Source organism: Bos javanicus, chromosome 10 (genome assembly GCF_032452875.1).
Source record: "Bos javanicus breed banteng chromosome 10, ARS-OSU_banteng_1.0, whole genome shotgun sequence".
In the NCBI taxonomy this organism is placed as follows: Eukaryota; Metazoa; Chordata; class Mammalia; order Artiodactyla; family Bovidae; genus Bos; species Bos javanicus.
The window spans coordinates 88427568-88453080 of NC_083877.1; the positions used below are offsets into that span (position 1 = coordinate 88427568).

The following is a 25513-nucleotide window of genomic DNA, read 5'->3' on the forward strand; positions in this document are numbered from 1 at the left end:
AAGTTAAAAATGTTTATTTCAGTCATGGTAAGCAAAAGATTACTACTTAAAATCTGAGTCCCGACAGATGTGTAACCTTCAGAATTCTCTAAGTAATTGTCAAAAAAAAAAAAAAAAATCCAAACATCCACTAAGTTCTAAGCAGGGCACAATTTTTTTCAATGGAAATAAGTTTCAAGTTACATATATTTTAGATGAACAGCAAAGAGAAACAAGGGAAGAAGGACTGTCTAAGAAAAACACTTAACACTGATTTCTATCATTTTATTTTATGAAAGAGATCCTAAAATGGTATAGTTGGAGAATGCATAATTTTCTTTGTTCTAATGAAGAAAACAGAAATGGACAAAGAGAAAGCCTGTTCTGAAAACAGGCATATTAGCTTACAAATAATCAAAAGTAAATTCAGTTTTAGAATAAAATAAAACATTCATAAATGTTTTACTAGCTTATATTCTTAAAGTCATCAAGCCATAGCATTTCAAATAATTATCACCACGAGGCCCTATGAAAACTCACAGTTTATACTGGCCTTTGTTGTTAGTGCTAACACAAATAAATTATGTGCAGAAGTCAAATGCTTACATAAGAGTGATCCAGCATTGTATAAAGCAAAGTGAAATCTAACACGAGGGGAAAAACTGTTAGAGTGATCAGTAACAGTCCTGAAATCATTCTGTTCTCCTTCATCCTGACCTAGTGACTCGTTCCAAACACTGTAAGATTATGCCTAGCTTCCTTTTTTTGGGATATCCAAATTTTAACACATAAACACCAAGGTACTATACTTTTGATCCCATAGGTGAAAACTTTTTACTCTTTGTTCAATTTTAATGGAAATGTTGCTTTAGAGTAAACTTCCACTGAAGTAGTTTGTATGTACTTTTAATCCTAACTCTGAAACAACCAACTGCTGTGAGGATGGTCAATCACAATTTCAGTTCAGTTCAGTCGCTCAGTCTTGTCCGACTCTTTGTGACCCCATGGACTGCAGCACGCCAGGCTTCCCTTTCCATCACAATTTATAATCACAATTTACCAGGAACATATATTTTCAATTGAGCACTATACTCGAGTTAAGAAGAATTCCAAAGGAATAGAAGACTCTTTCTTGGCCTCTCAGGCAACCTGATCCAAGGACTAAATATATTTTAGATTTCTGTATCCTGGGAATGTTAGCTTGAGAAAGCTACTAGAATGCTACAAGTCAGAACAGTTTGGGAAGAAATTACTATATTTGATGGAGGAAAGACATTTGCATAGGCAAGATACATGGAATCTGTTGGTACTAATTCAATTTGATGCCTAAAGAACTTCTGAAAACTATTCATAAAACTGACTTAGGTCTTTATCCATCTCTTCCCGAGAGATGGAAGTCTGTGTTAACATCTAGTGCATAGTAAACTTTTATGCAGGAGCAAAGCTGTAAAGTGTTCAGAATAGAATAGTTAAAAATAAGTCAATATTTGAAGATTAAAAAATTGTTTAAAAGTAATAACATGTAAGCAAGCTATTAAGCTGGACAAAGCAAAATCAAGATCACTTAAAACACAAGAAAAATAACATCCTGACCCTTTAAAAAAAAAAAAAACTATAAAAATATTTTGCTGTAAGAACACTGTGTTTGAATACCAGTACCTAACTCACCTTTTAACTCTGAAATTGTTTAAACTGTTTTTTCTCAATAGAACATACGAATAAAAAGTAAGGCAATTTTCAGAGTTCCTACGTCTCTAACAAATGTGTGGAGATACATATGCCAGGAATGCTGTGGGTGGATCTCTTTAAAAAAGACATTTGCCTTTATTTTCAGACACACCCAAACCAGCAAGACTATGTAAATTTACACAGTTGGTTGGACTGAGCAGGAAGCAGGAAGTTTAATCCTTAGTTTGCTTTGAAATATTGTGTGATTCTCTCATAGCTTCATTTAATAAAATTAAATGCATTTTAGTGAACTGAGATTCAACTGTGAAGCAACTTCTATAACGTGGCCTCAGTCAAAGCACGTGTGTGTGAGTCGCTCAGTTGTGCCCAACTCTTTGTGACCCTGTGGACTGTAGCCTGCCAGGCTGCTCTGTCCACGGGATTCTCCAGGCAAGATTATTAAGGCAAGAATACTGGAGTGGGTTGCCAGTTCCTTGTCCACGGGATCTTCCCAACCCAGGGATCCAACCCAGGTCTCCCACATTGCAGGCAGATTCTTTACCATCTGAATGCTAAATGTGAACTCTGACGTGATTCAAATAAAAATAATGGTGTTATCACCCAATATGTGTATAATATTCCATAAGGGAAAGCACCAGGTTGATTTCTGTTCACTGTACAACTAGCACTCAGGATAGGATTTATTAAGTGCTAACAACATTCAGAAAACGAAGATCATGGCATCCGGTCCCATCACTTCATGGGAAATAGATGGGGAAACAGTAGCTGACTTTATTTTTTGAGGCTCCAAAATCACTGCAGATGGTGACTGCAGCCATGAAATTAAAAGACACTTACTCCTTGGAAGAAAAGTTATGACCAATCTAGACAGCATACTAAAAAGCAGAAACATTATTTTGTCAACAAATGTTCATCTCGTGAAAGCTATGGCTTTTCCAGTAGTCATGTATGGATGTGAGAGTTGGAATATAAAGAAAGCTGAGCGCTGAAGCATTGATGCTTTAGAACTGGTGTTGGAGAAGACTCTTGAGAGTCCCCTGGACTACAAGGAGATCCAACCAGTCCATCCTAAAGGAAATCAACTCTGAATATTCATTGGACAGACGGATGCTGAAGCTGAAACTCCAATACTTTGGCCACCTGATGCAAAGAACCGACTCATTTGAAAAGACCCTGATGCTGGGAAAGATTGAAGGCGGGAGGAGAAGGGGACAACAGAGGATGAGATGGTTGGATGGTATCACCGTCTCAACGGACGTGAGTCTGAGTAAACTCTGAGAGCTGGTGATGGACAGCGAGGCCTGGCATGCCGCAGTCCATGGGGTTGCAAAGAGTCGGACATGACTGAGCGACTGAACTGAACAAACAGTAAGTACTCAATAATGTTGCCTTCTGGGAATTCCCTGGCGGTCCAGTGGTTAGGACTCTTGTGTTTTCACTGCCACAGGTACGGATTCAATTCCTGGTTGGGAAACTAAGACCCCGCAAGTCAAGCGGGAAGTGGCCTTTTATTACTATTTGTATTAAAGAAAGTTGGCACTTTGCAGCTCAACAAATATTTGTAAATGAAAATGCACATTATGCTCTTTGCTCTATCACAGAAGGGATTAACTTACGGAGATTACCCAATTAATGTTAGGACACCCCTAGAACTCAGATCTGACCCTTTCTGGTCTCAACTGAACTGGAGATCAAGTTCACTCTCAAGTAACACAGGCTATAAGCCCTTACAGGGTTATTTTATATTCTGGATTCACCCCACAAGAGGGCTCCTAAGAAGCCTTTCAGTCATTCTAACTTGATAATCATACTGACAACAAAGCAATTTAAAAAATTAGCATTTTATTCCCTCCAGGTTAAAAGATTTTACATTGAGCAGACCAGAGTGTGACACTGTTAGTACTAATCATCAAGGGGTCACTCTGATATATGGCAAAATCAATACATTATTGTTAAGTTAAAAAATAAAATCGGTTTAGTAAGCTAAAAAAAAAAAATAAGTGGGTATGCATCAAACTAAAGAGCTTCTACATAGCAAAAGAAACAATCATCAGAGTGAAGTGACAACCAATGGAATGGAAGAAAATATGTGGAAACTAAATATCTAGGTATATTAAAAAAAAAAAAAAGAATGCCAATTAATAGCAAGATACATTTCCTTGAATGGTAATATTTTTTTTCCTAAAATAAAAAAGGCAAATAAAAATTTTTTAAGTCAAGACTATAAGCACACACCATAAAACATGATGAAGCCTCTTGATGGAAGTAAAAGAGAAGACTGAAAACATCAAGCTTCTTGATGAAAGTGAAAGAGGAGACTGAAAAAGTTGGCATAAAACACAACATTCATAAAACTAAGATCATAGCATCTGGTCATCATTTCATGGTAAATAGATGGGGAAACAATGGGAACAGTGGCAGACTTTATTTTCTTGGGCTCCAAAATCACTGCAGATGGTGACTGCAGCCATGAAATTAAAAGACGCTTGCTCCTTGGAAAAAAAGCTATGACCAACCTAGACAGCATATTAAAAAGCAGAGACATTACTTTGACAACAAAAGTCTATCTAGTCAAGGCTATGGTTTTTCCAGTAGTCATGTATGGATGTGAGAGTTGGACCACAAAGAAAGCCGAGCGCCGAAGAACTGATGCTTCTGAACTGTGGTGTTGGAGAAGACTCTTGAGAGTCCCTTGGACTGCAAGGAGATCCGACCAGTCCATCCTAAAGGAAATCAGTCCTGAATATTCATTAGAAAGACTCTGCTGAAGTTGAAACTCCAATACTTTGGCCATCTGATGCGGAGAACCGACTCATTTGAAAAGACCCTAATGCTTGATTCAAAGATTGAAGGTAGGAGGAGAGGGGAAGACAGAGGATGAGATGGTTGGATGGCATCAAACTCAAGGGACATGAGTTTGAGTGAACTCTGGGAGTTGGTGATGGACAGGGAGGCCTGGTGTGCTACAGTCCACGAGGTCGCAGTGTCAGACACGACTGAGCTACTGAACTGAAAAAACATGACTTTTAGAACAGAGGTGGCTGGTGGGCTACAGTCTATGGGATCACAAAGAGCTGGATGTGACTGACAGACTGAGCACGCACAGGAGGGCCTTGGGCAGAATGTTAGGGGCTGAGTGTTGGTGTCTCTGCCCCCATTCAGATGTTAAAGGCCTAAGCCTTTCTGTGTGAAGGTGTCTGAAGGCTGGGCCCTTGGGGGATAAATCTGTTTAGGTCCCAAGGGTGGGGCCCTTTTGATGTGACTGTGTTCAGTCATATCCAACTCTTTGTGACCCCATGGACTGTAGCCCACCAGGCTCCTCTGTCCACGGGGTTTTCCAGGCAAGAATACTGGAGCAGGTTGCCATTTCCTCCTCCAGGGGATCTTCCCAGACCAGGGAACTAACCTGAGACTCTTTCTTGTGTCTCCTGCACTGGCAGGTGGGTTCTTTACCACTGTGCCACCTGGGAGGCCCTTGACGTGACTGTTGTTGTTTAGTCATTAAGTCATGTCTGACTCTTTAGCAACCCCATGGACTGTAGCTTGCCAGGCTCCTGTCCATGGGATTTCCCAGTAATCCCAATAATACTAGAGTGGGTTGCCATTTCCTTCTCCAGGGGATCTTCCCAACCCAAGGATCGAACCTGCATCTTCTGCATTGGCAGGCAGATTCTTTACCACCAGGGAAGCCCATCTGATCTTAGAAGAGCAGGCAGAGATCCCCACTGAGGAAAGGCCACGTGAGCATACTATGAGAAGTGTCTGTCTACAAGCCAGGAAGAGAGGGTCCTCAGGAAGAGGGTCCTCCCCAAGAACTGAGCCTGCCAGCACCTTGATCTTGGACCTCCCAGTCTCCAGAATAGTGAGAAACAAACATCTGTTGTTTAAGCCACCCTATCTATGGTATTTTGTTAGAGAAGCTTGAGCTAAGAGAGAGGTAAAGGGACATAATGCATATAACCTACTCTCAACTGGTTCAGGAAAAAAGAAGTGTGTGTGTGTGTGTGTGGAGAGAGAAAATAATAGGGAATTTTCTTCATGAACCATTTGTGAGTCAGCAGCAGTTATAATGTATCTTTATTTTTTAGTACTTCAGTGCGTATTTCTAAAAACAAAGACATCCTCTTACCTAACTACAGGACAATTATCAAAATCAGGAAATTGCTAGAGTACTAATATGGACTTTATTTAGATTTTGCTAATTGTCCTAAGAGTGTCTTTTATAGCAAAAGAAAGATTTGGATAATGTATTGCATTCTCTTTCCTTTCAGAAAAGAAAAAAAAAGGAGGGGGATTTCATTGTAAAATAACTAGAAGGAATAATCCTGAGCAGAGGTTTCAAGAATCCCATAAAAGCAAACAAAGCAACTATGCAATGAAGCAATAATGAGGAAGTAATTATTGGAAAATGGAACCTTACGTTTGTGATATAAACACAAAATCACAGCAGCATGATTTCTTTTAAAGCAAACACACACATTCCCACTGAACGTGACAGCAGGGGGACAGGACCTGCCTTAGCACCACAGAATGTGCCCACCTGGAGGAGAGCTTGGGACAGACGCTATTTTAAAAACTAAAATTCAATATGAACCACCCATTACGCCTCAGCAATCAAAGGACTGTTATGTCTTTTAAATGAACCCTATTCATTTCCAGCAATATGCTGTGTTGTTCCTTAAAAATCAGTTCTGCTGAAATGGTCTTTTCTTGGAATTTTCCTGCAATGTACTAGCCTCTCTTACTGCCTACCACACATACTAGAGAAAATAGTTTGGAGCTTTACGCCCATAACACAAGCTATGCCACACTCTGAACGTGTTATTTCCAGAAGTGTCCTCATTTTGAAAAGCAGGGAGTCCACATTTTTTTTTCTTGCAATCAGGATAAACTCCTGATTTCTTGATTAGTATCTCAGATGGAATGGACTAAGAAATGCTTCCAGAGCCAGCTGTATTTTCACATGACCATATTCCTCTTGCAAACTCCAAGTATGTACGCTCTGCGTGATTTCAGTCTGCGGCTCCCTGTGTGCTCTGGGCAGTGGTGCTCTGCACGGGAGTTCCTATCGTCACCCACTACCCGCATCTCTGCAGCAGTCCTCTGTCTCCAGATAAGCATCAAGGTAAGACAGATGAATGTCACAGGAGATAAGTGTGCCAGGGCGGGTCTGCGCAAATCTCACATCTTCCCTGAGGTCTCTCCCACCTCTACCGTGTTCTGCGCCTGTAACGCAGTGCTCGCCACCCTGGCTTTGTAGTAGCCGCAAACTGGAAAGGCCACCAGAGTCACATCAGTCTCCCTTTTCTGGGAATATTCCCTCACAGCAGGGGTGGGCGCCTGGTGGTCACACCTGTGCAGTAGGACCCGATTTCCTGGCTCCCAACTGGCTGGCACAGGGGTAGGCACCTCTGCCAAAATGAACCTGTTAACTCTCTCACGCGGGGATTTAAAATTTCATTGGTGAAGGAGTCTGAAGGGCACTGGACCGCCAATATCCTGGGGAAAAGGTCCGCACCCGCCGCAGGGAGTAACTCGCAGCACTGCGTTACTTCCTGTCATTTCCTCTTTTCTGAGTGGCTCGTCAACGCCTCCCCACCCCTCCTTTTGCTTGCATACTCATCATCCTGACAATAAGTCGCCTTTTTGTTCAGTGAGAGTCAGCTGCTATCAACTGAAAGAAATTTAACAGACACAGATTCTGTGTTAAAAATATTTTAGAACTTTTTCCCTGCACTTACTAAAATAGTTTTTTGTATGTTGGCACAGCCTGAAAACTTTTAGGGCTTTAGCAAATTTTAAAAACTGGCTCCCCACGTTATCAATTCTGTGCATTTGGAATACTACTTACGATCTTATCTAGGATAAGGGATACCTGGCTTAACATCCTAAGTACTTACTTCTTTGTATTAAGGGACATCAGATTCTAACTGCCTGCTGTAAGTAACCTCTCCCCACATTCTCATTAATACACATGATGACAGACCCCCCCAAAAAGGCGGGAAAGTCAGAACTAGCATTTTTTAAAAGGACAGCAAATCAAAGAGGCCATAAATCAAAATTTAGATGTTTGTCTGCTAAGTTTGTCTAACTACAGAGAACATGCTCATCACCATTAAATAAGACTAATTTTCCACGGGAGAAAAATCACAAAACAAAGGGCAAGTAATAGGTTATTTAATACAAGATTTCAAGGAAACTGGAAGTGGAGCCTAGGAGCCTTGACGTTAGCAATGAAGTCAAGCCTGGATCTGGAGCTGGGTGAGATCAAGTCGGGCTCACTGGTTGGATAACCGGTCAGCTCCACCAGGGCTGCCTTTTGGGCAGCCCCAGCCCAACTACTCAGGGTTATCATCCAGCTATGGTGGGCAACCAGGACCCACAGCCGCCCCTTCGCCCCATGGAGCCGACAAGGGCCCGATACCAAGCTCCCTGCCGACCCCTCCCCCACCTTCCCCAGGAGCACCTCCAGCCTCAACAGCATAGAGCCCTTGTGGCCAGACAGCCTACGGCCAGTTTGGCCAAGAAGATGCACAGAATGGGCCAAGCTCCACTGTCCAGATGCACAGGCACCCTGGGTCTCAGCCATCCGGGTCAGCCCCATCAACACTGGTGGTCAGCCAGCCAGCTGGCTTCAGCCCTCTGGCCCTCCCCTGACAAAGGCACAGGTGACTGCTCACCTGGCTGGAATGCAGATGGGCAGGGCTGTGGCCCTCCCACTGTGAGGCTAGGCTATGGCCCACTAACATCACTGCCCCTTAGTGTCAAGAAGGCTCCCTAACCCTGGTCTGTACGGCTCCTACCCTCAGGGCCACCCTGGGGCCCAGCCTCCCCAGCGATCTGTCCCACCACAGGCCTCCAGCTCCACACTCCGAGCTGGATAGCCAGAGCCAGCCCAGTCATGTGTCCTCCTCCCCTCTTCAAGCTCTGCCCCCAACATCCAAACGACTGGCCCCCAGGACCACAACCACACATGCACTCTTCCCAGAAGCTAGGCTACCAGCTGCAACAAAACGGTTCCTGTGGACCAGCCGGGGGCCTCGGACCAATTATGAAGTCCCTACCCAGGAGCAGCCACTTTCATAAGGCAGCCAGGGCTTCCCAACCACTGCCTCCTAAGTACTTGGACCCTGATGCCATCCCAAGCCCTATTGAGGTTACTGAGGATGACAGGAACAATCGGGGTTCAGCGCCATCTGTTACTGGAGTACGGGGCCAGGTGCCACCCTTAGTCACCACCAACCTCCTGGTGAATGACCAAGGGAATGCAACCCCCGATACATCCGATGCACAACCTACACTACCCCGTGCCCATCTGACATGGTAAGGCTCAGGTGCCCCGGCAGCTGTCATCAGGCCGCTGGCAAGGCTGCCCCCAGAGGAGGCTTCACTGTCTATCACTCACCATGGGGAACCGGGCCCTTAGCACTGCAATCACTGCAAACCATGTGTGTGCCCCTTCGTGTGGTTCCCTGAGGGAGGGAAAAGCTTCCAGTGCTGCTTTTGCAGCTGTATCAGTGATGCTCCCCCACCCCCAGTGTTCTCAACATCCGGCTCATACCAGCAAATATGTGGGTGCTTATGATGGTCTTGAGCTATCCCTGGGCTCTTACAAATTCTTGGCCACTGTGGATGACTGCAAGAACACCAAGTTCCCCAGGACTTTTGCCTTCATCTTCATGACTGACGTCTCCTATAATGGCACCAGGAGTGGTCCTGTTAGGCTCCTTTGTGAGCAGCTCAAGGTACTGTTAGACTTTCTGCCTACGGAGGGTGGGCAGAAGAGTCAGCGATCCCCATTGGCTTCGTCACCTGTACTAAGGTGCTCCACCTGTACCATGCAGAGAGCTCACTGGCCCAACTACAGATGATGGTTGTATCTGATGTGGGTAACATGCTGGATGGCTTCCTGGTCAATGTCAATGAGTCTCGGGCAGTTATCACGGCTTATTGGATCAGATTCCAGAAAAATCTGCAGACAGAAGGGAGACAGAGACAGTATTTGCTCCAATTATCCAGGCCAGAATGGAGGCTCTGAAGGCTGCCGAGTGTCCAGGGAAGCTGTTTCTGTTCCATACCTGCCTGCTCACTGCAGAGGCTCCAGGGAGACTGAATAACCGAGATGACAGGAAGTTGATCAGCGTAGACAAGAGGACTCTGTTTCAGCCTCACCCAGGTGCCTATCAGATCCTGGCCAAAGAATGTGTGGCCCAAGGCTATGGTGTAGACCTTGCTCTCTTCCGGAGCCTGTGTGTGGGTATGGCAATGCTCTCTGCAGTACCCCAGCTCACTGGTGGCTCTCTGTAACATACCTGTTTTCAGGTGGAGCATGACCAGCAACGGTTCCTTAGAGACCAAAGTCAGGATCTACAGAAGGTCATTGGCTTTGATGCTGTGCTGCGGGTCCAGACAAGCACTAGTGTCCATGCTGTAGATTTCTCTGGGGCTTTCTACATGAGTGACACAACAGATGTGGGGCTGGATGGGGACAAGATGGTGACTGGGGGTTTAGGCATAACGTTTGGCTCAATGAGGGGAGTGGAGCCCTGCAGTGTGCTCTGCTCTACCCCGGCTGTGCAGGGCAGCCACGGCTCTGCATCCACAGCCTGGGGCGGGGCGGGGGGATTCTGAATAGCCCTGTGAAGATTATTGCTGACGCTGTCATCACTCGGTGTGCCCAGATGTTGGCCTGTTACAGAAAGAACTGTGCGAGCTCCTCCTCTGTAGGACAGCTGATCCTTTCCAAGGGCATGAAGCTGCTCCCAGTATACCTGAACTCTGTGTTCAAGAGTGATGTCCTGGAGCTGAGGTCACTACTGATGGCCATGCATAAGTCCAACAGCTGGTTACCTCCATGGACGTGGCTGAGACCAATGTCTTCTCCTATCCTCAGCTCCTACCGTTGGCAAATTCTCCCATTGAGAAGACCACTAAACCAGTAGTTGGAGCATCTAGAGTGTCTAAGCAACGGGGGTATTTATTTGCTGGAGAATGAGCTCAACCTCTTCCCTGGTGGGAGCGACTGTCCAGCAGGGTGTTGTACAGAGCTTCTTCCGCATCACCTCCTTCAGTCAGACCACAGTGGTCGGATGTTCTGCCAGTTTTGGATAATCTGCTGTCCAAGAAGGTGCGAGGCCTCACTGATGGTCCGAGGGCACAGAGATGAAGCTTATCATGGTGAAATAAGAGGACAAGCTGGAGATGCAGTGCAACACCTCCCAGTGAAAGACAAGAGCCTGAGTGGGGGAGGATCCCATGGGGACCTTCTCTGTCACAGGCACAAGGAGGTTCAGACAGCGACTGGGCTAGAGCACATGGGTAAACAGCACAGGGTCCAGGCCAGCCTCCAGAGAGTACCAGGACAGCAGAGAAACTGGGACAGCTCCACAGCTGGCAAGTCACGTAAGCTGACCTTAAAAGAACGTAAGGGACACCTTCACTCTGGGCTCAGGTACCCGACAACTCTGCCATGCCCTGCTGTTGGAAGGGGCCCTTATCCCTTTACATTACCCTCCTGTTCCTGCTAATCCTGTTGTGAGGAATGCAGTTTCTCAGCTCACTCTATGTGATTTGGTGTTGGGGGCTTTGGAGCCACCCAGACCCTCGCAATATTACATGTCCCTTTGGACCAGCCTCCAAGAAGAGAAGGGCAGGTGAGGAGAGTAGGGATCTCAGGGAGAAGGGCGGCTAATTCAGCCGTGTTTCATCAACAACTTGCTATGCTCGGGATAAACACACACACATGCACAAGAGCAGGGTATAAACCACAGACAGTGGAGAGAAAAGTGGTCAGTCTTCTAGGGTCTAGAAGTCAACAGCCAACTCACTCACTGAAGGGGGTTGATTAGCTTCTCCTGCAGTGACTGGTGATCCCTTGGTGGAGAGAGGCACATTATCAGACACGAATGGGCCCGGGAACAGAGCTGCCAAGTGTCCTGAGACCCGGGAGAGGCATCAGCCTCCTTTCCAGCTGCAGAGTCCCCAACGCTGGACGCTTCTGCAGGGAGCCTAATCACCAACTTGCAATACCTCATGGAGCCAGCCCACATCTCACTCTGAGCCCCTGCTGGAAACACCGCTCTCCAAGCTGGAGGCTGACAGGGAGAAAAGCAGAGGTGGCTAGCCTTTCCTGCCAGGACACAGTCTCTCCACAGGCTTCGGTAACGACAGTGCCTGATGGTTATCTTCTAGGAAGACCTGGATGGGGCAGCACAAGGGCCGGGCTTGACAGTGACCAGGTTTGCCTGCTCCCAGCCTGGGATACTTCTGCTCTAACCTCCCATTTCTCTTCATTAGTTTATTTTTCACTGCATCTTCAATTTGTAAAGAAATAAAATTAAGTAGGGAATTCCCTGGTGGTCCAAGGGCCACAGAGCAGCTAAAAAAAATAAAATTAAAAAAAAAAAAACATTTTAAGAAAACTGATCGTTTAGAGGAAGGAAAAAAAAAAAAAAAGACACTCCAGTTAGAGCTTTTCCTCCTACCATACTGTGGAAGAAACAGCTAAGTGGCCCCTGTATACATTCTCTTTAAATTCCCTTTAGCGATGGACGCTCTTCAGTTTTCTCTGGGTACAAGGCTGCCCAGCTACATACCACATTCCCCAATCTCTCTTGCAGCAAAAGACAGCCGTGTGAGGAATTCGGGCCAACAGGAAGTGAACAGAAATGACGGGTATACCAGGGCTGGAGTACGTCCTTTCAAACAGCAAGTGCTGCTTTCCCTCCACTTTCCCACCTCTCTGCCTGTGGCCTGGAATGTGGTGTGGTTGAAGATGTTAACTGAAGACAGCATCCTCAAAGACTGCAAGACAACAAAGATTAGATCTCACACCCTACCTACTCAGGACTACCTATCTCCCGATTGTAAAGAGATCGTCTCTATCTTATTTTTTTAAACGTCACACTTATAGCAACAAAAACAAAACAAAAAAATCAAAAACAACACTGAGACTTTTGCTTCCAAGTTGGAGTTAATAGGTAGAGCCAAGCCATCACTTTCACAGAAAACCTAGATAAAACTATATAGATTACTCAAAACAAGAAGTAGTTTTAAAGACAATGAGAAACTGTTTTCCATGCAAAGAGGACAAGGTGAACTAAGATTCCAGAGAGGGAAGAGCCTTTCCTTAGTGAGCTAAAATCAGTGGTCATTTTCTCTCCTCACGGTATTCATAGAAACTGATCATGAACAGATCATAACTAGGCTTGCCATGGGCAGAAGAGCTCTACCAAGGAAGAGAAAAACCAACAGAGTTTATAAGAGCTATATAGGTTGGTGTGAAGAGTCCTGGATATGTGACCAGTTTTCTGCACAGGACATTTATCAAGAGCTGGAGAAGCTAGGGAGATGACTAGAAAGGTGATGTGCAGTCAACCACCATCTTACCATGCTACGGAGGCAAGGTCACAATAGAGGGAGGAACCTGCAACACACACACAACGGACCCCATCCTTGAGACACTGTGCTCACAAGAGTGAACCGAATCTACCTAAAAACTGCCCAGCCCACCAAACTCAAGACCTGGTTAGACGGAGGTGCCCAGGCCCTTCCCATATCTCTAAGAGAGCAAATGGTAAAAGGCCAAAAAAAAAAAAAAAAAGACTTTAGTCTCTGCTGGTCTTTTATTCATAACAGCCAGCAACCAATCAAAAACCCCTGCTTTCCCAGGAGGCTGGGAGAGAACAGGAGCACGACTACAAGAGAGAAGGCGCAGCACAGAGTAGCTTTATATTTCAGTACTGCTGGTCTTGGGACATGTGTTTCCCTGGTGGCCCAGTGGTAAAGATTCTGCCTGCTAATGTCGGAGATGTGGGTTGGGAAGGTCTCCTGAAAAAGGAAATGGCAACCCACTCCAGGACTCTCGCCTGGGAAATCCCATGGACAGAAGTGTCTGGAGGGCTTGAGTCCATGGGGTTGCAAAAGAGTAGGACACAACTTTGTAACTAAACAATAACAACAAAGTCTCGGGGTATCTCTCACACCTTGATCCCTCCCTTTAATTTCATGTCCCCAGAAGTATAGAATCCTCCTGTTTAATTTTTTTTAATATTTCTAAAACTGCAAAAATAATTTTTGGACATCAGACTCTGGGAACCCAGAGCCCCCTTTCTACCAATGAGCTCAAAATCATCATGATCATCTCATTCTTTTCACTCATTCAGCAAATATTTCATTTCTATTTATATGTAAAGATCTATACCCTGTATTTGATGATGCAAATAAAAGGTAGTCCTTTTTCAAGTCCTCAAGAATTCTGCAATTTTAAGAGAAAAAGAAGACAAAGATCATCATGATTTTTGAGATAAAAGAGAATAGAGAAACTTTTTTAAAGGACACTATCTAAAGGAGTTTACATATAAATATGCAGAATGAAAACTGCACACAAAGTGAGGAGCATTTTGAGCACAAGTATTTCTCAAGTTGTCTCACTTTTCCTCTTCACATGACTAATGACAAAACCAAGGAAGATTTAAGCAATCTGTCCAGTCACAGGAAAGCTGGATTCAAAGTCAAGATGAGAATGCAAGTTTCTACATTTTCCACTTACTGCCATTTCTTAGTCATATTCCCTGGTGGCTCAGATGGTGAAGAATCTGCCTGCAATGCGGGAGACCCAGATTCAAACCCTGGGTTGGGAAGATTCCCCTTAAGGAAATGGCCACCCGCTCACTCCAGTATTCTTGCCCGGAGAATTCCATGGGCAGAGGAGCCTGGTGAGCGAAAGTCCATGGGATCCCAGAGTTGGCCACGACTGAGTGACTAACACTTTCTTTCACTTTCAGTCATATTCCTGAGATATTCTATGAATCAAATTTACTTTTAATTATTTCATAGATAATATAACTTAATCTGATTGTTTAAAAATTATCAGTGGCTTAAAACTTTCACTTTAAACTCAACCTTTGTGTTCATTTTTTGCTATTCATATAATTAGCTATTTTTGCTATTCATATTATCAGCTATACATGAATTGAGACAGAAGCTAAGTTTCATTTCCCCTACTAAGAAAATGTCTGTTTCTAGGAAACCAGAACTAACACTAATTAACTTAGCTATCCTGAAAATAACCTGCTTCCTTTTCCTACATACAAACCATGCCTGTACAGGAGGCGATAAAGATATCACCCTGTAGTGTATACAGCAGAGGTCTCTAACAGGTACTTCTATCACAATCATGTGTCTGTTTTAACACTGGTTTGTCTTTTTTTCCGGCCGTGCTGCACGGTGGGATTGAACCCAGGCCATGACAGTGAAGATGCCAAGTCCTAAGCACTGGACCACCAGGGAACTTGCTTGGGTTGTCTTTTTACTGTTGAGTTAGAAGAGTGCTTCATACATTCTAGATAACAGGCCTCTTATCTGCTATATGATTTGATTTTCAAATACTTTCTCCCATTCTATGGATTTTCATTTCACTTTCTTCATGGTCTCCTTTGAAATACAGTTCTTAATGTTGACCCAGGACAATTTATCTTTTTTTTTTCCTTTGGATGCTGATACTTTTGGAGTCATGGACAAAAAAAAAAAAAACCACGGCCTGATCAAAGTCTATAAAGGTTTACCCCTATGTTTTTTCCTAAGAATTTTGTAGTTGTAACTCTTACATTTAGGTCTTTTATTTTTTGCATGTGCCAGCTGCCCCCACACCACTTTTTAAAAAAGGTCATTCTCTCTCCCCTTGAATTATCTACTCTTGTAGAAAAATCAGTTGACCACAAACATAAGGGTTTTAGTTCTGCCCCAATCTGAGATCCCTGCACGGGCAGTGCAGTCTTAGCCACTGGAATATCAGGAAGTCCCCACAGCAAGTTTTGACATTGGAAAGGGTGAGTCCTCCAACTTTGTTCTTCTTTTCCAAGACTTTGTCTATTCTGGGTCCTTTATGTTTTCATATGAATTTTAGGACCAGATTTAAGTATTACCAAAAAATCCAGCTGATACTTTGATGGGAGTTGCACTGAATTTGTTGGAGAAGGCAATGGCACCCCACTCCAGTACTCTTGCCTGGAAAATCCCATGGATGGAGGAGCCTGGTAGGCTGCAGTCCATGGGGTCGCTAAGAGTTGGACATGACTGAGTGACTTCACTTTCACTTTTCACTTTCATGCACTGGAGAAGGAAATGGCAACCCACTCCAGTGTTCTTGCCTGGAGAATCCCAGGGACAGGGAAGCCTGGTGGGCAGCCATCTATGGGGTCACACAGAGTTGGACACGACTGAAGTGACTTAGCAGCAGCAGCACTGAATTTGTAGACCAATCTTAAGTCTTTCAATCCCTTAACATTTGGATGTCTTTGCACTTATTTAGATCATTTATTTCTTTCAGAATGCTTTTGTAGTTTTCAGTATCCAAGTCCTGCAATTTTTCTGTTGCATTTTTCCTAAACGTTTAATTCTGTTTGATGCTGTGTGTGCAAAAGCTGTGCTTTACTGGCTTTAAGGAAATTAATGCGAACCGCCTGCCTTTCCAGTTCATGCCCACTACAAAGGCAGGGGGAGGGCACAGGCCCAGAACATGTTAGAGGTGGAAGAGAGCTCAGAAGAAAATGCAGGATTTGGGGCAGACCTGCACTGGCACACAGGTCTCCTGCAACATCCGCCTGTCGTACCTTGGTGCTTGTCTAAGAGACAGCAAAGTGCTGCAGAGATGTGGGTGGTGAGAAACAATGATGCCTCCCGTGCAGAGCGTCACTGCCCAGAGCACACAGGCTGTGGCTGACGGAAACCAAGCAGTGCGTGCACACTTGGAGGCCTGCATTTCTGAATTATCAATAGGAATATGGTGACATCAAAATGTAGATTTATTTTACGGCTGGCTTTGGAAGCACTTCTTAGTCCACTCCATATGAGGTAACTTCACAAAAAATCAGGAACTTATCCTAATGGCAAGGAAAAAAATGTGGATTCCCTTCTTTTCTAAATGTGCCTGCCAAAAGAAAGAGGACACTTTTGGAAATATATGTTCAGAGTGAGGCATAGCTTGTGTGATGGGAGTAAAGCTCCAAACTATTTTTTCTAGTATGTGTGGTAGGCAGTAGTGAGAGGCTAGCTCATTTCAGGAAAAATCCAAAGAAAGATCAGCCTCTATAACCAACTCTCAAGAGATGAAATCTATTGTCATTCCTAATACCCAAAGTCCTCAAAAATTAATTTAAGTTGTGAATTGTCAAATCCAGTGGCATAACAGATTAAGACAAAACTGAATGCAACCTGGTCTTGTTAACTTAGTACCTGGGCCAGTTATTTAAATGGTCTGGAATTCAGTCTTACTTGTAAAATGGAGATAATATTCACTTACCCAAGCTCTTGTGAAGATCAGATAGGTAAAAAAGCCGGAAGAGGCTCTGACCACAGTAAATGGTACCTATTACTATCACTTTAAAATTTTTTTTATTTTACTTTTGGCTGTGCTGGGTCTTTGCTGCTGCACGGGCTCTTCTCTAGGTGTGGCAAGCATGGTTACTCGTCGCTGTGGTGTGCGGACTTCTCACTGCAGGGGCTTCTCTTGTTGCGGAGCACAGGCTCTAGGGCCCGCAGGCTTCAGCAGCTGTGGCTCCCGGGCTCTAGAGCACAGGCTCAGCAGCAGTTGTGGCGCACGGAAGCTTAGTTGCTTCTCAGCATGTGGGATCTTCCCAGACCAGGGATCAAACCTGTGTCTCCTGCATCGGCAGGGGGACTCTGCAACGCTGAGCCACCAGGGAAGCCCCTTATGGCTATTATTATCCTTAGTTTCTCACCACCAAGCTTGTTGCTTACCCCTCCTTACTGAAACACCCTCCATTTCCTTGGGCTTTCTCACACCACTTCCCAACACTTCTCTTCCCTCCCAATCAACCTTCTTCAACAGTGGTGTGTGTGTGCATGTGTATCTTCTCCCAAGAACACTAGGATTCCCCAATATTACATCCATGGTGCTTCCTCTGCTTGCTTAATGCCCTTTTCTATCTACTTTACCAACTTCCATGGCTTCAGCCACCACCCCTTCATTCCTTCAACTAAGATCTCCTTAGTTCCTATCACAAACCAGGCACAATTCAAATAGTAAAAGCTGAGATGTTTGCTGAAGGGGCTTACTTATTAAGCAGAAAGAGGCTTATTATTTAGAATAATTCAAAACCACCACACTGGACTGGTCAGTACTTTATCTGTAGTTTCTAAAGCTTTCTAAATCATAAAAATCGTTGAATATTTTCCCCAACCTCAACGTATAGAGTAACACTGGATCACATGCATAGTCTCAGTATAACTGCATACTTTTTACTCTACTTAGAAATACCAGAAAACAGCAGACTGATTTACAACAGATCACATTCGAAAATGAGCCCCCAACACAGGGTCCCAGCCCTTTAGGGTCTTACAGTACACATGTATTATTTCTACAGTCAGAAGGAAAACCTATTTTAAAACAAAAGGAAAAATCACCACTTTAATCTTCATAATGGTAGTCTTTGAAGGTAGTCTTAAAGACAAATGTTACAATAAATTTTCTGAGCTTGAATCAGGCAAGAGTAAAGGGTTTACTTGCTTAATTCACATTAAGTCACAAATTACAAATTATATTATACAAGTCTTCTTAGAAGCAACTCAGAAGGCAACTGGCTTTTGAGGCCACAAACCACGTATTTAATCAAGTAAGGCACACCCACTCAGAATGCAAACACAGCCTCTACCCATCCCTCTCAATTGCCTATTCTGCCAATAAACACTGCTTCTTTCTTTCAAAAATGGAATCTAATTGAATCTCAACCAATTAACTACTTGCTCAGAACACCATGAAGTTTCTAGGCCACCTAGGCCAACCTTAAAAAATGGGCAAGCCTGCCTGCCCTGAATTCCCAAGTTCTAAGATACTATATTAAGAATACCGTTGTGGGGGGGGGAGGTACTGGGAAAAGAAGAATACAGTGATGTATATGTTAAATACTGGTCTCATTTTCCAAGACTTTTTATTAACGAGAATTCCTAAGTTCCTCAAATGACTCTGGAATCTTTCAGATCCAACTAGTAAGACTTGAAATGTCCTTCCTCTTGGAACAAAAAGCACTTGAAACAAACATCTAATCCCATGAGTTGTAAACAGTTACATTATTTCTGCAAAGCTTTGAGGTCTTCTGATGTCTCATCAGGCCCTGTAAAACCTAAACAGGTATATTCACCATTCTAGCTACTCCTCCAGTTCCTGTGTCATAACCAACTTCTTTTCCCAGGTACTGTTTCCTCTCAGTGGAAACAAAAGCTAGTAGCTACTTAGTAAACCACCTTTCATTAGTTATTCATTTGCCTTCTTCTAAGTAGCAAAACCAGTACCTTGTTCTTTCTACTTTATTTATCTTATTACTTACATTAAGAACATAACTAGTGCGCCAATTCCTTAAGATAAAATCTTATTTACTGGGGTAGCTAGAAGGCTGTGTCATTCTTCTAATATCTCATAAAACTATTCCTAATGGGCTGGTGATGGACAGGGAAGCCTGGCATGCTGCGGTGCATGGGGTCGCAAAGAGTTGGACACGACTGAGCGACTGAACTGATACTGAATGGGAAAAAACTTACATTCAAACTCTCTCAAAGGCAGATCATTTTTTTCTTCTATATTGTTAACTAATTTAGGAAAGTTAAATGTGTAAATAAATCTCAAAAGTTCTTCAAAGAAATGGAAGACAGAAAAAATGTAATGTTAACAAGGAGCTTTAAAAGTAGAAACCAACAGTGCTACATTTCAGGGGCAACCAAAATATGGCATTTATTTAACCAAATGTTAAATCCACAGTAATAAACTCTTGGTAATTAAGATCACTGAACACTCCAAATTGCTGCTAAGAAAATTTCCTGCAAAACCTCTAGAGGTCTTTAAAAATAGGATAGAATCATCTATCAAGATTAGTTTTAATGATATAGTTTTAATAAAGTCCTACAAATAGATAAAGGGACTGAATTACATAAACCCCTAAGGTTCCTTCCAGCTCTTAATTCTGCCAAAGCTCCCAATTCTCTTTCAAAGCTTCCCTAATACTAACTGCCACCCTTTACCTCAAAAAATCTTGACTCTCTTCTCTCACTCCCTCTGAATGGCAGAGAAGAAAAATTACCGCTTCTCTTCCTTGTGAAAACTCTTATCTACCATCGTCATTAAAAAACAGTAATGTCTACACCTTTAAGGATGGCTACTGTACAGAAAAAAAACCTAATTTTCCTGTGATATCTCTCCTTAATTCTCACACTGCCATACCACTAACACTTCTGACCACATGTGTGTGCGGGGGGATGGGGGGGACCAGTGGGGAGGGGGGCTGCTACATACCCCCAAGCAATACTGTGACACAGCTGGGTGTCCTGCAATTTTTTCCCTTTTTTAAAAAAAAAACTGAAGAATATCGCTAATTTACAATGCTGTTAGTTTCAAGTGTAGGTGTCCTACAATTTAACTCGCTTCTACACTACCAGGAGAGAGCATCAGATCCCACAGGGAAGAGTTCAGTCCGACAAGCCTGCCCTGCTCCACCCCCAACTTCACATGCCAGGATCAAGTCCAGGCTATCAGCTGTGCTTCTGACCAATCAGAGGCTCTGGGGATCCCTTCCTTGTGTTTGGGTAATTTACTAGAGCAGCTCACAGATCCCAGGAAGACTGTTTCCTCACTGTTTACCAGTGTGTTATAAAAGGAGATGATAACAAAGGATATAGATGGAAGAGAGAGGCAGGAAAGGAATGTGGGGAGGGGCACAAAGCTCCCAGGTGCGCTGCTGTCCCAGCCCCTCCACGTGGTCAGCAACCCAGCAGCTCTCTGAACCCAGTCCTCTCTGGACTTTTATAAAGGCATCATCACGCAGGCATGATTGATCATTAACTCCATTTCCAGCCTCTCTCCCCTATCTGGAGAACTGGGGGTGGGGCTGGCAATTCCAAGCTTCTTTTCTGGTTTTAGTATTTTTGGCTGCATCGGGTCTTAGTCGTGGCAGTGGCGTTTGGACGCCATCGCAGTGCCGGGACTCAGTCACTCCTTTGCATATAGCATCTTAGTTCCCCGACCAGGGACTGAACCCGTGTCCTGTGCATTACAAGGCAGATGTTTAACCACTGGACCACCAGGGAAGTCCCAAATCCCAAGCTTCTAATCATGACTTGGTCTTTTTCGTGAGCGGGGCTCACATTCAGGAGCCAAATAAGAGTCAGCTGATTAGAACAAAAGATGTTTCTATTATCCAGGAAATGTGAAACTGAGTCAGAAACTGGAGGTGGAAGACCAAATATTAGAACAAAAGATGCTTCCAGGACTTTTATCACTTAGGAAATTACATAGGAGTGGGTGTAGATATATACATATTTTTCTCCTGTAAATCTCATAGCTACGGTAAGAGAAAAAAAACAAACAGAAAATAACAAGTGTTAGTGAGCACGTGGAGAAACTGGAACCCTTGCGCACTGTTGACGGAAAGGTGAAGTGGTACAGCCACCGTGTCAAACAGTAGCTGCTGCTGCTGCTGAGTCACTTCAATCGTGTCCAACTCTGTGTGACCCCATGACGGCAGCCCACCAGGCTCCCCCGTCCCTGGGATTCTCCAGGCAAGAACACTGGAGTGGGTTGCCATTTCCTTCTCCAATGCATGAAAGTGAAAAGTGAAAGTGAAGCCGCTCAGTCATGTCCGACTCCTAGCGACCCCATGGACTGCAGCCCACCAGGCCCCTCCATCCATGGGATTTTCCAAGCAAGAGTACTGGAGTGGGGTGCCATTGCCTTCTCCGCAAACAGTAGCATGTTTCCTCAAAAACATTAAACATACCATATGATCCAACAGTTTCACGTCTACGTACATACCTGAAAGAACTGAAAGCATAGTTTAAGAGTTATTGGCTGACAGCGGCATTATTCACAACAACTGCAACATGGAAGCAACTGGAGTGTACACTGACAGGTGTATGGCTATGCAAAATGTGGTATATATACACACAACGGAATATTATTTGGGCTTTAAAAAGGAACGAAATTCTGATACATGCTACAACATAGTGAATCATGAGGATGCGATGCTAAAAAAAAAAAAAAAACTCAGTCACCAAAAGACAAAAAAGTGGAACGTGGAATGGTGGTTACCAGGGACTGGAAGGAGGAGAGAATGTGAAGATACTGTTTAATGGGTAGAGTTTCAGATTTACATGATGAAAAGAGTTATGGAGATGGGTGGTATGGATGGTTGCAGGACACCGTGAATTAAGTCCATTGAACTGGACACTTACAAATGGTTAAGACGGTAAATTTTATGTTACGTGTATTTTACCACAGGGGAAAAAAAAATTGGAAAACAGAACACAAAACCAAACAATAATATCTGATTGTTTCATACTGCCCTTTCTACCACAGCATCTACTGATATTTACTTAAACTCTAAACCCAAATCCAACAAAGAGGCCAGCATACACATTCATCCCTTCAAACACAGCAACGTAGACTCCTGAGAGCGTAGAGGGATCTTAGAAGTTTCTAACTTCTCTTCTGTTCATTAAAGACAAATGAGGGACGTCCCTGACTGTCCAGTGGTTTTTTACATTCCATGCTTCCAATGCAGGGGGCTCAGGTCGATTCCTGGTCAGGGAACTAGGATTCCACATGACTCAGGGCATGGCACAAAAACAAAAAAGTGGAATATGTGAGGAAATGAACTTCTATCTCAGATTTAAAAACCACATTACATTCTCTTTTTAGTAAAAGCAAGACGCAAGTCTGTGCACTTAACATCTTAGGTGTATTTTTATGGTATAATTTGCCATATTTCCCCCAGAAACTCTAGAGTGCTCTGGGGCACCACAGCACATCCCTTCAGTTAAAACAAACACAACTCTAAAAAATATTTTAAAGATATTCTTGCTCTCATGAAATTTCTTTTGCTTAAGAAAAAACAAAGTGGGAAAAACAACACCCCACAGCCAAGTCCTCCTATTAGTATAAAAGTTAATACCTAAAGTTTTTGTCTTAAAAAAAAAAAAAAAAGACTCACGAGAAATTGTTTTCTAGAAGGAATAGTGCAGCCCCTAGTATTCTTTGGGCACTCCACCAAACCATTCTTCCAAATACCACCTGTGTGTCTTGAGTGAAATTTTTCACTAAGATATATTAGAAAAAGTCAAGTTTCCCAATTATATAGATTTTTAAAATTTCATTTCAGCAGCTTAATATTTCTTCAGTGTATCAGTCAGCAATCTCTGAAGAAATGTCATGTCCACCAGTGCTAAACAATTCAGGATTATGGGACGGAAAAATCTTATTTACTATGAATACTAACTCCAAACACAAGTATGTTAAGTGAAAAGAGCACTTAAACACAAAGCACCTCTAACGTGTGAACATCTTTCTCTTGATTTCCTCCTCACTCTTAAATATCATAATGCACTTGTTGGCCTGCAATGTATTTTCCGATTTCCACCATTAGGTTTCCCTGTTCGTCTGTAACACAACAATTTTATCTTATTAGCCATTGCTAGGAAAACAACTTTTTCAATGGGCTTATAATGAGTTGATTCTTATCACTTCCTGTCTCACACAATTATTGCTTCAAAAATGGAAACAAAACTTTTTTGAGTCTGTGTATGGAGAAGGCAATGGCAACCCACTCCAGTACTCTTGCCTGGAAAATCCCATGGGTGGAGGAGCCTGGTAGGCTGCAGTCCATGGGGTCGCTAAGAGTTGGACATGACTGAGCAACTTCACTTTCATTTTTCATTTTCATTCATTGGAGAAGGAAATGGCAACCCACTCCAGTGTTCTTGCCTGGAGAATCCCAAGGACGGGGGAGCCTGGTGGGCTGCCTGTCTATGGGGTCGCACAGAGTCGGACACGACTGAAGCGACTTAGCAGCAGTAGAAGAATGCCTTAAAACTTCAGGGGAGGCCAAGACTCTTTTAAGTATTTCCCCTCTAACTGTTACAGACTTAATATCTCAACAAGACCCGGAGAAACACCTATTTTCTGTTTCATGCCAGACAGTATCAGACCTATCTATTGTATTTACTGATTGGGGGAGAAGGCTGGCACATATTTATGGTAATACCAAATTACAACAGGCACATTTCCTGCTATGGGGAACAGACTACTTCTGAAAAAAAAATTTTTTTCCTTAATTTCTTAATGAGATTTACCAGTATTAAAGTCAACCACAAATATCACAACACTCTTCCACCAACACTGACCTTTGATCTTTTTAACCAGCTTCTCTTTAAAAACACATTTCAGTATACCTATCAGTCCACAGAACTGTAAAGTTGACAGTCATTACTGCTTTGAATTCGGAACTTTTCAAAATATTTCAGAAATGCCAGGGCTTGGTTGGTGACTCAGCCTTGGTGAATTAGTAGACAGACTCATTGCAAGTTGTGCGTTTGGGCTCAGTCTCCTCTGACTCTTTGCGACCCCATGGACTGTTAGCCCTCCCAGCTCCTCTGTCCAAGAGACTATCTTGGCAAGAATACTGCCGGTGTTGGTTGCCATTTCCTTCTCCAGGGGATCTTCCTCACCTAGGGATGGAGCCCGCGTCTCCTGCATTGGCAGGGGGATTCTTTACTGCTGACACACCTGGACTTCCCTCATCACAAGTCATCACGGCAAAAAAATCCCCTTGCGTGATAGCACTCCTGCAAAAGGGTCAAAAGGACCACCTGATTCAACCTGGAGCCCGGGATGGGGCGGGGGCGATGGGGGGGGATGGGGGAGGGGAGATTCTCACCTAGGACCAAGACCATCGTGCTTTTAGGACCAAGACCATAGTGCTTTTAAGCCTCTGGACTGGGTTCACTGCCAGGTTTGTGGTCCAAAGTCTTGCTTTGCAGAAAGGGGTAAGGAAGAGATTGGGTGCGTTTCCAACTGGTACCACCTCCTAACTTTTCTTTGCCTCCTGAGGATTCTAAATGTGGTTTTCCCTGGAGGGCTTCAGAGCTTCTAGGAGGAAGCAAAACCACCTGAAAGGGCTAGAGGAGGGAGCCTCCGGAGGGGAAAAAAACAAAAAACAAAAAAACCAAGAGCCCACCAGTGGACCCTCCCAGGCTCCGAGGGGCAGGGGGCACTCCCTGCCTCCCCAGGGCGGCAGCACCCACTTCTGGCGGGATCGGGGAGCAGAAGCAGAGCCAGACCTCCCGGGTGGTGTGGGGTGAGGTGGGGGAAGACCTCAGGCGCAGAGACACAGGGGAGCCCCAGCGGCCGCCCTTGAGCCTCCGGGCCGCGGAAAGGCCGGGTCAGCGCCAGGACGCGGCCGCCGGCACCCCTGAGCCCCGCGGACGGTCACTGCGACCTCCCCGCCGCCTCTCCTCACAGGCGCCGGCTCGCGGGCACCGGGCCCCCAGGTCCCCGGCCGCCCGGTCCCTCCGTACCTGGCCGGCAGCGGCTGCGGCGGCCGCGGCGCTGCTCCTCACGTACCCGTTCCGCACCTCCCCGTTCGCCACGCAGCTGTTTGCCCGCACCGGGCGACGGCGGCAGCAGCAGCCTCCGGGATCCGGCCGCATCGTCCCGGCGGCACCCAGGCGGCTACAGGCAGACGCTCTCTGTAGGCGGCGGCCGAGGGAGCGGCCGCCCCGAAGTCCCGCTCTGCGTCCCTCCCGCCTCCCCGAAACCGGAAATGGCTGCACGCCGCCGCCGCTTCCCTGCGGGGCCGTCACGCGGGGGCGGGGCCCACTCCCGCCGAAGCCTGCGGCGCGCCCAAGGCGGGGCCCCCGGGAGCTCGAGACCCGGCAGGGGGAGCGCTCAAGAGTGGCGTGCGCCCGAGGGGGCCGCTGGCCAATCAAGAGCGGGAGAGGAGGCGGACCCTCGCTCCGCTTGGCCAGTCACGGGCTAGAACGACGCGGTTCCGCGGGTGTGTCA

At 44.7% G+C, this 25513-nt stretch overlaps 1 protein-coding gene across 1 annotated transcript in view; it reads right to left on the minus strand.

Annotated features, from left to right (window-relative positions):
* Positions 1-25273, minus strand: part of SPTLC2 (serine palmitoyltransferase long chain base subunit 2) — a 100400-nt gene extending 75127 nt beyond the window's left edge. The window contains exon 1 of the mRNA XM_061429580.1: positions 25027-25273. Coding sequence (XP_061285564.1) covers positions 25027-25158 — 132 coding nt within the window. The 5' untranslated portion in view covers positions 25159-25273. The remainder of the gene's footprint in view (positions 1-25026) is intronic.
* Positions 25274-25513: the final 240 nt, after the last annotated feature.